The sequence below is a fragment of the Taudactylus pleione genome, unplaced genomic scaffold, assembly GCF_031769625.1.
Source record: "Taudactylus pleione unplaced genomic scaffold, aTauple2 ptg000078l, whole genome shotgun sequence".
In the NCBI taxonomy this organism is placed as follows: domain Eukaryota; kingdom Metazoa; phylum Chordata; class Amphibia; order Anura; family Myobatrachidae; genus Taudactylus; species Taudactylus pleione.
In genome coordinates, this window is record NW_028284480.1 from 2,370,694 (window position 1) to 2,386,832 (window position 16,139).

General features: G+C 44.6%; 1 protein-coding gene and 1 long non-coding RNA gene across 2 annotated transcripts in view; one reads left to right on the forward strand and one right to left on the reverse strand.

Moving 5' to 3' along the window:
* The window catches only part of MYO18B (myosin XVIIIB), a 586,172-nt gene that overhangs the window by 78,654 nt on the left and 491,379 nt on the right, over positions 1-16,139 (forward strand). Inside the window, exons 8-10 of the mRNA XM_088467895.1 lie at positions 1,569-1,745; positions 13,473-13,671; positions 13,863-14,005. Coding sequence (XP_088324021.1) covers positions 1,569-1,745; positions 13,473-13,671; positions 13,863-14,005 — 519 coding nt within the window. The remainder of the gene's footprint in view (positions 1-1,568; positions 1,746-13,472; positions 13,672-13,862; positions 14,006-16,139) is intronic.
* The window catches only part of LOC148532379 (uncharacterized), a 74,608-nt gene that overhangs the window by 37,199 nt on the left and 21,270 nt on the right, over positions 1-16,139 (reverse strand). The window lies entirely within an intron of this gene.

A 16,139-nucleotide genomic window follows, 5' to 3' on the forward strand; every position in this document is an offset into this window, starting at 1 on the left:
TGCCTTTCTCTCCCAGAATGGCCTGCTGTCCCCATACTCTAGTATCACAGATATCTCCTGCTTACCTTTCTCTCCCGGAATGGCCCGCTGTCCCCATAATCTAGTACCACAGATATCTCCTGCTTACCTTTCTCTCCCGGAATGGCCCGCTGTCCCCATACTCTAGTATCACAGATATCTCCTGCTTGCCTTTTTCTCCCAGAATGGCCCGCTGTCTGGGAGGATAGGCACTGATTGGTCAGTGTCTTCATAGGGCTCACTACAGTAGCTATATTATATTGCACAGGCCTGACTTTACACTGTAAGTTCCCAATGCAATTATTATTCATTGACATCATGATCAATTATATGCCATTACTTATTTTGTGATACATTTATCATGGGTGGCCAAAAGATTTTGTACAGGGATGAAGGGGAGGGGGGAGAGACCTGGTAAATTCTGGAAAAAAAAATAGTTACTTATAGTTTACAATCAGTTGTTCCTGTGGGATGTCCTGTGGGCTAAATGTGTTTGGTGTGATTATTCATAGACAATTTTTTAAAAGCTGTCAGACTTTGTAGTGTGATGATACCACAGAAAGTCCCCAGGAGCTTACTGAGCATGCATCTGCCAGTAGAGGGAATGTTCACTTGTTAATACTTTTAAATATCTGCACAGAAGATGGCTAACATTATACCGACTTGTAAAAATGACAAGGATGTAAATTTAATATTTATATTTATATGTTGGCTGCCTAGATATATGTTTCTTTACATGGAGGTCCACTTTAAAAACAGATGAAGCAAATGACATAAAACCTGCAGCATGATCTAGTGCTTTCACTAGTCCAGGTGTAGGCAACGTGTGGCACTCCAGCTGCTGTGAAACTACACATCCCAGCATGCACTGTCACAGTTTTAGCATGCACTAGTAGCAAAACTATGGGGCATACTGGGATGTGTAGTTTGACCGACCGAACGACCCACATACTGGCCACAGGAACCAGCGATAATGACATCACAGCTCGTTCTTCTGGCCAGACATATTGGGCAGTCAATTTATATGTATGCACAAGGTCGTTTGGGAATAACCATGCCAAATTGTTAGATCAGTCGGCCACCAGTGTGGCTCATCCTCTGCACTTTGGGGTGTACAAGATTGTGGAACAGTTCTTATTAAACTTTACACCATTTGTATATATTATTCTAATATTATTCTAATGTTTGACATGTTAGGGTTGATTGGTGTTCTTTGAAAGTGTGAGATGTAGAGGTCAAATGCAACTGAATGTGGTTGTCAGTCTTCATATGATCTCAATATAGTGGTATTTACATGTTCTTCTGTGATGCATTCATATAACCAGATCAAATTATTTCTTTTTGTCGCCCTTTGACTGGACACAGACCTGCTTTGTATGTACAACATGTATATATAGTGATCCCGCCAGATTGGAGGCAGTGAGGTGCGGGCAGGGATTTACTGCATGTGCTGATGGCGCGACCGCTCCCTGAAAGGGGTGTGGCCTATCGGGGGAGTGGGTGTAAATTAATTGTAAATTAATTGTGTGCTTGCTATTTTCTTCCAATAGACAAATCCTTCCAAATTTGACTATGCAGAAGATTTGACAGCACTTATTAGTCTGAATGAATCCAGTGTAATCAACACTCTTTGGCATCGCTATCAGTCCCAGCTTATTCACACCAATGCCGGATCAAACCTGATTGTTCTGAAACCAAGTGCGCCCATCCCAAGCTTGTCTAATAAGGTTGGCACTATGTTCATTTTTGGTCTTTTGAATGATAAGAAGGACATGCAATGTAACAATACTAGAGATTTGGCTCTGCTAAGTGAATTCTGTAGGCCTGTCTTTTATTCTGCTTTGCTATTTAAAAACGACAAACTTTGTACAGGGGAATAGCAAAATGTTGGTAGAAGATACTGTATATTGTAGTTCATGTTTGTTTGCTTTTTGCTTACTAACTGTGCCGTTAACATATTCATTATGGGATGTAGTCATATGACCGGCGGGCGCAAGGCCGCCGGTCACAATCCCAACAGCGGAATGCCGGCTAGGGATTTATGATAGGCGTAAAAATACCGTCGCCTATCATAATCCTGCAATAAAATACCGACACCTATTATAATCCCGATGCCGGAACGCCGAGTACGCCATCTCGAACGAAGGTAAGTCTGGGACGCCCTTAGCGGTGGTGGAGGGTTAGGATTAGGGAGTCTAGCCTGGTTAGGGTTAGGTTTTGGGAGGGGGAGATTAGGGTTAGGCACCCCTAGGGGGGAGGGGGAGGGTTAGGCACCCCTAGGGAGGGGTTAGGCAGTCCCCTAGGAGGGTAAGGTTTAGGGAGCGGTAAGGGGGGTTAGTGTTAGGCACCCCCAGGGGTAGGTTAGGGTTAGGCACTAAGGGGGGATGTTAGGGTTAGGCAACACTAAGGGAGGAATAGGGTTAGGGGGGGACAGGGGAGGTTAGGGTACTTACCTGCCCCTGTAGGGATCTTGATCCTGTCGGGCATCCGCTGTCAGGATTTGAACCGGCATTTCAATCCCATTCCATTTATTATAGCTATGTTTTGTTATGTGGGGTTGAAGCTTTTTACTTTAGTGGTTACAGAGCTCCTACAATTAAGCTTTTTTGCAAAAGTTCTACTGGAAGGCAGAAAAAGAATCAAATTAAAATTATAGGATGAACCCCCATATCTGGTACTTCAGAGTGCTGGAAAATGAAAGCTCTTTTGCAGTGAGAAAACTATTGTGTGACCGCCTGCAAATCAGAGATTTAAATGAGATTGATCTGTGCCCTGCATGGATGCTTCAATCTCCCCAACTTCCCCAGCTTCACAGTGTAAATGCTTGCACCCGCATGTATTTGAGTTGCACAAAAGTAGGTGCATGATGTTCCAAAACTGTGTTTGTTTTACAGTTATCCACTCATAAATGACACTTATACCCCTCTTATACCTAAGTCCCGGGTCTGACTTGGGATTTGGAACATGGCTCCAAACTGAGCCAGACCCGGGACAGACCCTTTACAACTGTGTGCAGTTGTAACTATTCTGCTGGTGCTTGGAGATGACATCATCTCCAAGCGCTGGGAAATATGGATCTCCCCATGCTGTAAATGGTACCTGGGTCAGACGACCAGGGTTACCCATTTACACTGCAGGGTCGTTCCTGTGTTAAACCCTGAAAGCTACCCGGGTTGGATTGCTGGGTCACTCAACTCGGGAATCCAACTTGGGCCCTTTTACACCGAGCAGCAATCTAGGATAACTTGGCAATAACCCTGGTTTGAACTGCAGTGTAAAAGGGGGAATTAGTGTAAGACTCCCTTACTATTGAAAATACTCTTTATGTCAGGGTTACACACTCTGAGCCTGATGCTGAATTGAATATATGCATTTCAATAGAATCTACCATTATGACTGAACAGGTGCAACTTGGCTGTAATGGAGCGTTTTTCGATTAGGCAAAGTTCATTGAGGGCCTGTCGATAAAACTGAGCACCTGCGGAGTTGGACATAAGTGCATATAAGTCTGTTTCCAGGCATATAATTTGCATGTAGTTTAGACAGGTGCAAGTACACAATGATGAAAACCACTAATAGAAGTTCAAGTGTACGGATTGGGGGCTGGCGCACTGCAGGATGCATACAGAGCTGCATATAGGCTAATATACCCATTTATTTCTATGTGTGCAAAGTGCACTGGAGTCTTTGTCTCTTGGCCAACTAAAATCTGTTAAAAAAAAGTCACTGTAAAGCTGGGTACACACATCTGAAAATTATCTGTCCAACCAGCCAACTAGTTGATTGGTTGGAATAAAAATCTGGTAAGGTATGAAAGCAAATGACAATCAGCAATTTGCTCCCAAATGCCGGAAAATGGACAAAAACTGTTGTTTGAACAAATTGTTTATATCACACATTTAACAAACTTGTCTGACCGACCATTTGCATCTGTTTTCTGGCATTTAGGAGCAAATTGCTGATCATCAGTTACTCCCATACCTTACCAGATTTTCATTCCAACCAATCAACTAGTTGGCTGGTTGGACAGTTATAATCTTTAGATGTGTGGCCAGCTTTACTGTTTGCAACTAAAAAAAATATATACAGGGTTGAGATTAGCAGTTCAGAAAATATCTATCTATCTATCTATCTATCTATCTATCTATCTATCTATCTATCTATCTATCTATCTATCTACTAACTAGTTAGAAAGACACTTTATGAATATTATCAACATTTTTGGGCCCCAATCCTGTTTCCTTACACAGCTGCCACAGTTTGTTTACTTTTAGGTGAATGTTTAGCTTGGAAACTATATGAATTTCTTTTAATAATAGAACATTTAATCTCATGCTACACTTTTAACTGAATACACTGGGTGGTGCTATATAACTATCAAATAGTATTTTTACTCTACCAGGCTTGTTTAAAAAGGTTCTGTAAAGGACATGTGAAGTGCAAAAATGTTTCTCTTTTTTGTTCATTTGTTGCAAAGGCTTAGGAGCTGCATTCATAAATTTGCTTGCTAACCTGAGCACTAATGTCCTGTTTGCAAATAACATCCATTTAGACTTGACATTTTCACTTTAATCGCTTTTATTATAAGATTTTCAGGACTTCTCCTTGAATTGCACATAAAGATAATTGCTTTGTTATTTGCAAAATGTATACAACTATTTTGTGGCTTTTTGTGAAAATACTATTCTCTGTATTTGTAAAATCTATTTGTAGCACCTTAATATATTTTAGAACTATTCACACTTTAATAAAACATTAGAAAAGACACTTTGCATGCAGATTACTCCAAAGGCAGAACTTCCAAAAGTGTCGGTTCTGTACAGTTACAAAACTTTATTAGGGCATATATCACATTTAAGGGCATTATCAATGCCATATTAGATTTTGTGGCATGTAAACGGTTGTATTTTTAGTATATCCTTCTCTTGACAGCAGGGTCTCAATGTTATTCTTCCCTGGGCCTTCTCATCTGGTCACAGATAAACGGATAATTACTGTAGTTAGCATATCAGTCAGGACCAGTGGCGGAACTCCCGGAGACAATGGAGTCTTTTGCCGCCTGGCGTCAGCCCTGAAGGGGGCACCTGGCTCCATTGTCCCCGGGAGCTGCATGGAGGAGCGCCGCTGATCGGCGCTCCACCTCCATTGGCGTAACTACGGAGGGTGCAAGGGGTGCGGGGCGCCCACTGAGTGTGTTACCAGCGGGCGCCCGTCTCCTATCCTCCTGGTGGTAGCCGGAGGACGGAACTCCCTCCATCTTCCAAGTCCCGCAGTGTACTATGGGAGTGACGTCATAAAGTCACTCCCATAGTGCCGAGGAGCGGACGCCGGGGACGGAGCTCAGGAGTGAGCTCCGTCTTCCGGGTCCCGCAGTGCACTATGGGAGTGTCGTAATGACGTCACTCCCATAGTGCTGAGGAGCAGACACCAGGGATGGACGGCAGCAGCACTGGAGCGGGGATAAAGGTAAGTGTTTGGTTTTTTTTGTGTGTGTGTGCGCGCAGTGGGGGCCATCACTACTGGGGGCAACTACAGGGGCTCACTATTGGGGGCAACTACAGGGGCCTCACTACTGGGGGCAACTACAGGGTGCTCACTACTGGGGCAACTACAGGGGCCTCACTACTGGGGGCAACTACAGGGGCCTCACTACTGGGGGCAACTACAGGGGCCTCACTACTGGGGGAAACTACAGGGGCCTCACTACTGGGGGGTAACTACAGGGGCCTCACTACTGGGGGTAACTACAGGGGCCGCACTACTGGGGGTAACTACAGGGGCCTCACTACTGGGGGCAACTACAGGGGCCTCACTACTGGGGGCAACTACAGGGGCCTCACTACTGGGTGCAACTACAGGGGGCTCACTACTGGGGGCAACTACAAGGGGCCTCACTACTGGGGGCAACTACCGGGGGCTCACTACTGGATGTACTGCATAGGGGGACCATTACTGGGGAGCACTACATAGGCGGACCACTACTGGGGGCATTATATAAAAGGAACTGCATAAGGGGGGCGGCGGCAGCTGGGGCTGGCATAGGTGCTGGGGGGTGGTACATTTTAGTTTGGAGGGGGGGGCACCAACATTTATCTTGCCTCCGGGCACCTGGGATGAAGTTACGCCACTGGTCAGGACACAGGTCAGCATAACATGTAGCACTGCTGGTCACAGTATACACAACTGGCATGATATACTATATCACATATTTATTTATCTGGGGAGGATACACTTATCATTTCCGCACCTGGAAGGTTTTTTTAATGTATTATTTTTTTGTGTGCTCCCTGTGCCTACAACTGCCGTAAATTCCAGGGCTGAAGGGGGGAGGCCTCTGACTGCAAAGTAAATTAGCACCATAATTGGATCCCTCAATATGATGTGCGCTTGCTGGCTTCTAATTGTATACTTGTGGTGAGATTACCTCAATTTTTTCTACCAAGCAGTGGTATGTAGAAGCAAGCGATTAGGAGGCTGGGTTGCCAATTTGCTGGTGATGTGCGATAACAAAATAACTTAAAGACAAAGGATGGTTTTGGCTGCATCTCTAGATGTTGTTGCCTAACAGAAGCCTATGGGCTTCTTTCCACATTCAGCAGGCGAGAGGGATCCAATCAGATCCCTCCCAGTATCCCCACCAGCTTGTGCATGCATTAATTGACAGCCGCACATGCACAAAAGGAATCCTATAATCACAAAGGACAGCTCTTTTTGGAAGAGTTGTCGGTTGCAATTTTAATAGCAATTCTACATGCATACTGGCGTTATTAATGCTGCTATGTATGCAGGGCCGAAACTAGGATTTTTGTCACCAGGGGCAAGACAGTAATTTGGCGCCCCCCATGTAATTCCCCCTGCAGTAGTGCCCATATTGTAATGCCCCCATAGTAATGCCCATATGTTAATACCCCCATAGTAATGTAGTAATGCCCCTGTAGTGCCCACCATACAGTAATGCCCCTGTAGTGCCCATGCTCCCATATTAATGCCCCTGTAGTGCCCATGCTTTCATAGTAATGCCCCTGTAGTGCCCATGCTCTCATAGTAATGCCCCTGTATTGCCCATGCCCCCATAGTAATATCCCTGTAGTGCCCTTACAGTAATGCCCCTGTAGTGCTCATGCCCCCACAGTGATGCCCGTGGTAATGCCCCTGTAGTGCCCATGCCCCAATAGTAATGCCCCTGTAGTGCTCATGCCCCATTATTAATGCCCCTTATTGCCTATGCCCCCATAGTAATGCCCCTGTGGTAATGCCCCTGCCCCCATAATAATGCCCCTGTAGTGCAGCTTATTAAAAAAAAAAATACTTACCTTGAACCCCGCTCCTGCATCCAGCGTCGCGTCCGGTCCGCCGGCTGCTCCTTGGAACTATGGGGGAGACGTCATGACGTCTCCCCCATAGTGCCCGTGGGGAGAGCCGGAAGCTGGAGTTCGGGAGAGAACTCCAGCCTCCGGCTCCGGCTACACCGCGTCGCTGCAGAGAAGGAGCCGGGCGCCCACTGGTAATAAATATTACCAGCGGACGTCCGGCTTGGAGCCTCTCTGCAGCGCCGGGCTGGAGGTCACTGGCACCAGGTACAGCGGCTCACCCGGTGCACGTGCACCTCCAGCCCCCCCCTAGTTGCGGCCCTGATGTATGCGATCAATCGCAGGATATATTGCATCCAAAATGTGATGCTTGATACATCCCGCCCAAAGCTCATAGAATCCCCCCCTGAAACCAGCGCTATTGATATCATTACCATCAGCCAGGCTGGTAGCAATATAGCTTGGGCGTGGGGGGTTGTGCGGGTTCTCAGGGTGGGACCAATCAGAATATTCTCATTCATTACTATCCAAGGGTTCACTTTACGATTATTTAGGCATGATGCTGACTGTTGAGAAGGGCGCATTTAAAAATTGAAGGGCAAAATTTTGGACTCATTGCTAAAGCTTAAGTATACAGTTATATATTCATCAGTAATATAACATTAGTATTAGTATAAATAGAATAAATGTTACATTATATGTACTGTAATATAATACCCTCAATTCACATTACATCACACAGTAGTGCCCCTTATTCATATTACGCTGCACAGTAGTGCCCACAATTCATGTTATGCCACACATTAGTGCCCCTTATTCACATTATGCCACACAGTAGTGCCCACAATTCATGTTATGCCACACAGTAGTGCCCGATTCACGATATACTACCTTATTCACATTATGCCACACAAAAGTGCCCTTTGTTTACATTCTGAGACACAGTAGTCTCTTATTCACATTCTGCCACACAGTAGTACCTACTTTAAGTACCTACTTTATAGATGAATACATTAGAATGGGAACTACAGTGGATATGACGTGTGCCCACTCCTTTCTGATGCACACTGCAGCAGAGACTGTGGCTACCAGCTTGATACTTCAATACAAGGAGATGACAAAGAGCCTATTGGCCAGTAGCAGTAAATATGAACAGGAAAGTGACCAGGAACTACATGGGATCACCGAGGAGAGTATATAGAGGTGTTGGGGGTGGGTAAGTGTTCAGAACATCCGTGTATTAGTGCATGCTCATGGATAAAGGGGCCCCAATCTATAAAATGGATGTCCCTGCCTACATATGAGCCAGGGCACTGGCTTAAGCCGGGTACACACTAGATGATATGTCATATGATCCAACGGATTGGACAACATATCGTCCACAACGGCCAGTGTGTATGCCAGGGGTGGGCAATAAGCGGCCCTCCAGGTGTTGTTGAACTACAAATCCCAGCATGCAAGTTTTAGCAAGGCCAAATAGCAAAACTGTTGCAGGGCATGCTGGTATATGTAGCTCTACAACAGCTGGGGGCTGCTAATTGCTCATCCCTAGTGTATGCGGTATGTCGCTGATGGTGCGTGCTCCCATGCTTCATCAGTGACATCGGCCATCGGACAAGCATGCCCCCGCTGTCATGCTGTTGCTCCCGGCATCGGCAAGTGTGCACGCACTTGCCGATGCCGTCACCCGCTGCACGAGACAGCTGGGTGCACATTGCTAAGTGTGTACCCAAAGTGCATCCCCCCCCCCCATCCCAGGCATGAGGCTGCAGTATGGGGCCTGGTTGTGGCTCAGCATGTTCATGTACATATTTGTAACAGCCACTCCACATCTTTTTCTGAGCAGCAACCATTGATGTCCGTTGCTTTGAGGCCTTCCATGGCTGCGGGTTGGGGGAAGCAACCATGAGGGGCAGGAGTAGTTAATAGGGGGGACGGATCCATTATTCAGCATCGGACATCCTGACCACTGCAAAGGTGATATAGTAATGACTGCAGTGTCTGCGAAAGTGGTACACGCCCTAGGGAGTACTGGAGGTGGAATGGGTAAAACTCTCCTTTAATGATGGCTTGTCACCTCCTCCATTGAAAGCTTTTGTTCAGATGTCACGGGGCATTCGAATTAAGGGCAGAGCCCATTTACCTGTTTAAAAAATGTGCCACCCTGCTAAAAATGGCTAGTGTGACCCCTACTTTGGCAGTGTGCATGAGTGACCTGTCATTAGCATCTGTGTTGTGTTGTCCCATTTTTTTTTTCTTCAAGTAAAGTTGGATACCTACTTTGGAACGGAGGTAAGATAGCTGGATAAGCAGCTACCTCACCTGCAAGACGAAACTCTTTTATCCTGATGCATTTTCAGTGACTTTTGAACTCACTGCCTTTTACATCTGGTAACATACCTTTAACATTTAAAAAATTGGGATGTCGGCTTGCATTGCGACAATGTTGATTCTGGTGGGTTTTTGTCGACTTTGCATCTATTTGCTTTCTGTTTCATCTGGTTACTTAAAGCTCATGAGAAAATTGGCAGTATCACAACAGTTATACGAACTGGAGGCTATTAAATTCCCCCTGTCTCACACCATATATGGTTGTACATGTTTACGAGGAGTACTCTAATCAGTGGACACCCATAGATGAGAATGTAGCTGTAGAGGCAAGGGGCTGAGGACTGACTATAGGACATAACAACTAGTTATTAGTGATCATCTTACTGGACACCAGAGTGGACTTTATTATCAATGGTCATCTAATTAGGCATTACCACTACTTGGCATTACTATGGTACATTACTTCAACAGTACTGGGCACTACCATTACTGAGTGCATACTACTGATCTTTACTTCAAATTAGCATCTTACTGACTATTGACACTGGTTCTGGATGAGGGACATATTTCTGGGCATTATAGCTACGGATGGGCATCATACTGCATACTGCTATTAAGGAGCATCTTAGCAATGGGTGTTATCACCACTGGGCATTTTATGAGTCATTTACTGCTACTATTTGACATCTTTCTGGATATTACTGCTACTATTGAGATATTTCTGGATATTACTGCTACTATTGAGATATTTCTGGATATTACTGCTACTGTTGAGATATTTCTGGATATTACTGCTACTGTTGAGATAGTTCTGGATAATACTGCTACTATTGAGATAGTTCTGGATATTACTGCGACTGTTGGTATTTTTCTGGATATTGGCATCTCTATGGATATTATTGCTGATAAAGATAATGACTGGGCATTTTTACTGATTAATGCCTTATTGAAATTTATCATTGGCATATTAGATTTTGCTGTCATTATGGCTATTGTATGTGATTTTCCTAGGCATTCTCACTGGTATATTATATCCTTAAACATTATAATTGGCTTATTATATATGTCTATGGGCATTAAAAAGGTAAATTAGATCTAGATGGCTATTATCATTGGTATAGTTATTTTTGCAGGCTGAGGATGCCACTGGCATATTAGGCATCCACAATGGCATAACAAATCTAGCTGAACTTTATTACGGTCATGTTTCACATTCAGTATCTTTATCAATTACATATAAGATCTTGCTTATGGCATTAAAGGTTTTCTTTTCTTGACCACAGTATCCATACAAATGACACGTTGCAGGCATAATACGTTGAGCTCAGCTTTTTATCATATATGCTCATTGTTGGATAATTTTCTGTCCCTGCAGTAAATGTGCAGAGGTGAAAACAAAGGCATGTACAGTATGTATGAAGGATTGCTAAACTGGGGGGTTCAGTTATCATTTCTGTCTTAGTCTGCCGCTTGATTGCACTTTACACAGTCTTATTAAATTTGCCTGGATTTTTGCACGGATTGTAAACAATTCACTTTTACATATATTTTTAAACCTCCATTAAGTCCATAGTATGAGTGGAAGCACAGTGTATGTTATAGTACTGTAAAAGGAAATAATACTCACAAAGCACAGGACAAGAAATTCGTAGAAAAGTTTTACCATTTTGATTGACTTTTGTCAAATGATGATAGTGAACTACGTTTGTCTATATAATAAGTGAAAAAGTGTGTCTGTCTGTTTATACTTTATGTACGGCCAGAGGGCTTGATTCAGAGATGTACCTTCATCCAGTGATAAACGTACATCTTCAGTGTTTCGGTTCTGCACCTGCGCAGGACCCATTCTGTGCATGTGTAGAACGGGTCCTACGATTACACTCGCAGCTCCCCCAAATCGCAGCATGATTGAAATGCTGTGAGTTTTGGGGGCGTGCCCTAAAACGGCACTGATCTGAAGGCACAGGCTGATATGTACCAGTGGGGGCAGGCAGAGCTCCAACGGAAGAGCAGTGTGTCGGAGTATCAACTGTCACACTGCACCTGCACTGACAGTTACTAATTTCCTCAAGCACATTCTCATATGCCATGGTCTCCTATGTTGGTCTGCAGTGTAAAAAATGAAGGCTGCAGATGCACTTCAAGGTCCATTCTTTTACCTGGGCAACGCCATGTCTCCCAGTTACTGTAGTAGTAAATAATTTATTCCTATTATTAAATTTAAATAACTGAGTAATTTTTATCTCAAGGTCTGTAATATAGGTTGAGTCTCCCATATCCAAATATTCTGAAATACGGAATATTTTTAGCATGACTGTGAAAGTGAAACCTTTGCTTTCTGATGGTTCAATGGGGGTCAGTCAGACCCACTCACGAGCGGCAGTACGCTCGCAAGTGGGTCGATGTTCCCAACTGCGCATGCACATGACGGAGGGAGCTACATCGTGCGCATGCGCGAGACCCGGGGAGCGACGGGCTTTCCATTGCTCCGGGTCTCGCACCAAAGGGGGCGTGCCGTCGATGTTGATTGACAGCATGCCCCTTTTGGTGGGCGTGCCGGGGGTGTGGCGGTCAGACGGAGGCGTTCCCATGGGAACACCTACCGTCTGAAGCCGGCCCCACTGACATCACTAGTGATGTCAGTGGGAGTGATTTTGGCTCTGATAGAGCCAAAATCGCTCTAGGGCTTGCGGCAGGGAGACCCTACCGCAGGGTCTCCATCGCAAGTCCGACGGTCGCGATGGTCAAGACCATCGCGACCATCTTTTTGGCCGCTCGCATATGCTGTGGGTGGTCACCCACAGCTATGCGAGCGGCCAAGAGGCCGCTCCATTTTCATGGAGGAGGGCCCTGATTCAGAGCGAGCGCTCTAGTCAGAGCGTCCGGCTCTGAATCAGGCCCAATGTACACAAACTTTGTTTAAAGTACAAATTATTAAAAATATAATATAAAATAACCTTCAGGCTGTGTGTATAAGGTGTATATGAAACATAAATGAATTTCATGTTTGTACACACACTTTTCTTGATGCACAAACTTATTAAAAATGTTGTATACAATGCCCTGCAGGCTGTGTGTATAAGGTGTATTTAACACATAAATGCATTCTGTGTGTATATTGGGGTCCTATTCCCAAGATATTTCATTATGTTATGCAATTATTCCAAAATACGGAATATTTCGATATCCAAAATACCCCTGGTCCCAAGCATTTTGGATATGGCAGACTCAACCTGTAACCATTTCTTATGTGCTGATAAAAAGGATATGGTCTTTAAAACACCTGCATAAGGCAAGTACTTTACCTCTACAGCATTCCCATTGATTTGTTTTTATTTTATTTTATGTATACTGATTTTATTTCCACCAGCATATTCAGATATAGAAAACATGTTCAATGAATTATAATACACAAGTACGTGAATTCATGTTCAAAGTGCAGTAAAACAGATCCTTATATAGTATATATGGTGTCACATGTCTCATTATGAAAGTGTCCTCTGATGGATTGTCTCAAATTGAAACGCGTGTATTATAAACAATGGTGGGAAATACAAAAGATATTAGAAGTGACTGGGAAGTTTCATTACCAGTATTAAAGCATTGGGCCTGTGGCCTTGTCTCTTTACATTTACCCTGTGGTAACTTTTCTGACACCTCCTGCTTAAGTATGTGAAACAGCTTCTAATATCATGAGTACAGATTTCATTACACTGGACAAAAGATTATTCAGGGTAGGAATCATGGTGTGTGAATGTTGGCCTACTGCAGAGCGTATCACAGACACACTACTCCCATTATTCTTTACACTAGGTGTTCAAAGGGAAGAAGGACGGAATGTCGCCTCACATCTGCTCGGTGGCTCAGAAAGCTTATTGGAACATGCTGACCCAGTGCCAGGATCAGACAATTGTACCGTTGGGCAGAAGTAGTGCAGGAAAATCAACATGCTGCCAGACGGCCTTGGAATACCTGGTAGATGCAGCTGGGAGTGTGGACAACAGAGTAACAGGTACTGTAGTAGGCTGCTTTAGATATCCCACTACACTGATTACCTTGTGTTATATATCACATCTAAATATTATGTCTGTGAATGTTATTATTATATCTGTATATACCCTCCATGTGTATATTTAATCAGTCTGCATTTATGTCACGCACGGATAAAGCTTGTCAGTCTCACTCTTTCCCTGTGTTTCCTAGTGGAGAAGATCCAAGCAATGTTCACCATTCTGAAATCATTTGGTTGTGTGTCGACAAGTGACTGTAATAACTCTACTCGTTTCTCTATGGTTATGTCTCTGGACTTCAATGCTGCTGGACGTGTAACAGCGGGCCACCTACAGGTAATTATAGTTATGTCACAGGTAATTACATCTCCGCATCTGATGGAGAACTATATGCTGTACCCAGGGGTGTAGCAAAGGTGGTTCCAGTGGAGCATGAGCTCTGGGCGCCAAAATGGACAGAGGGCACCATCCAGGGTTCCGGAATTCATGGGGTGCTGCACAGTATGATGGCCGCCTGTTAGTTTTATCTCGGTTTGTTTGCTCTAAATCCTAAATAAGTTATGGATCTGAGATCCGTTTCTACATTTAATGCTCCTCAAGCTGCCCAGATTGTCTCCCCTCCGGCCCTCCCTCCTCTGTGATCATCTTCTGTCACCTCCCCTTTCCTGTCAGATGGATTACATTCACTTCTCACCTCTTTAATTCCCTCCCCTCTCTATCCTGTAATTGGCTATTTGCCCCTGTCCACTCCTTTCTTATTGGCATCTGTCACCTCCCCTCTCTAATCAACTCTTTGCCCCTCTCCTCTCCTTTTCTTATTGGCCTCTGTCACTGACCCTCTCTGATCAGCACTTTCCTCTCCCCTCTCCTCTTTGATCCCCTCCCTCCTTCTCTCCTCATTCATTCATTCATTGTGCTTCAATGGACTTAATAGTTACACATCTGAAGTAAAATCCTAAACTTAAATTATAAGGTACTGTATGAGTTTAAAAAGGGTCACTGTTTTGCTATTTAAAGTTATGGAGGTGTTCCCAGGCATGACCACACACATAACACCATAACACATGTTATTTGAAGGTCTATTTGAAAGGAAAATATTAGGAGACCTGAAATAATAATAATGGTGGTAGGCAGAACATGGTTAGCAGTACTCACATTAATATAGGTGCAATGTAAATTTGCAAAGTAGGAGCATAGTTAAGAAGGAAGTTTCCCATAGGTGTTCCCACTCCAGTGAAAGCTGTTTGGAGCCGTAACTGAGGTAATAAGCTGTGCACCCTGTGGAATTTCATTCTGTATTCTGTCAATTTAAGGTACATGATCAGAATATATAATACAATCTCCACTATTGACTAATAACAATGATTCAAAGGAGCAAAAGTCAGATCCTAGTGGCTATGCATAAATAAAGCAGTGCCAAAGCAGCTACCCCTGAATGTCAGATGGTGCATCACTGAAGCATTCTATTCCCCCAATGGGACCTCAACGCCCAGCATAATACTGTCACTGTTTGCTGTTTCTCTTCACTTCAGTATTCCCCCACAGGCTGGCCATACCCCACAGGCACGGTTCAGTATAGAGGGGGCGCTATGACATGCACTTTCTCCGGGTGCCATGTTTCCACTCTACTCCTCTGACTGTTCTGTACATACAATGAGTATAAGTTACTGTTTATGAATGGCATGGTCATACAAGCATGAAAGCAGGGCCACTCTATGGCTCTGATTCAGAGCCGGACACTCTGACAGAGCGCTTGCTCTGAATCAGGGCTGGGCTGAGTGGCCAGGAAGATGGCCAGGAAGGTGGTCGCGATGGTCAAGACCATCGCTACCATCGGGCTTGCGACGAGACCCTTGTGGTAGGGACTCGTTGCCGCAAGTCCCAGAGAGATTTTGGCTCTAACAGAGCCAAAATCTCTCCCACTGACATCACTCGTGATGTCAGTGGTGACGCCCCCAAACGGAGGCATTCACATGGGAACTCCTCCATCTGGGCAGCCACTCCCCCGGCCCACCCACCAAAGGGGCGTGCTGTCACTCAATATCGACAGCACGCCCCCTTTGGTACGAGACCCGGAGCGACGGATTGCCCGTCGCTATCCGGGTCTCGCGCATGCGCACGACGGAGCCGGCTCCGTTGTGAGCATGCGCTCTGGGCCACCATCGACCTGGTTGCGAGTGCTCAGCGTTTGCGACCGGGTCTGAATCAGCCCCTATATTCCATACTGATGGCTGTCTCGCCCCCCCCCTCTCTCTCTATATATACATTATATATGATGTTTGTATTCATCTTAGCTACAAGCAGTAACTACTTTGCTCTTAGTTCACAATAACATGATGGAATATGTAAGAAAGGTAGAACAGGGCTGTTTACCAAGAAAAAGAAAAAGTCTTTGGGCTAACTAATAGGGTGAAAGTTTAGCAGTAAGCTCTCCCATTGGTCGAGTTTTATCTTCAAAATGGGAAAACAT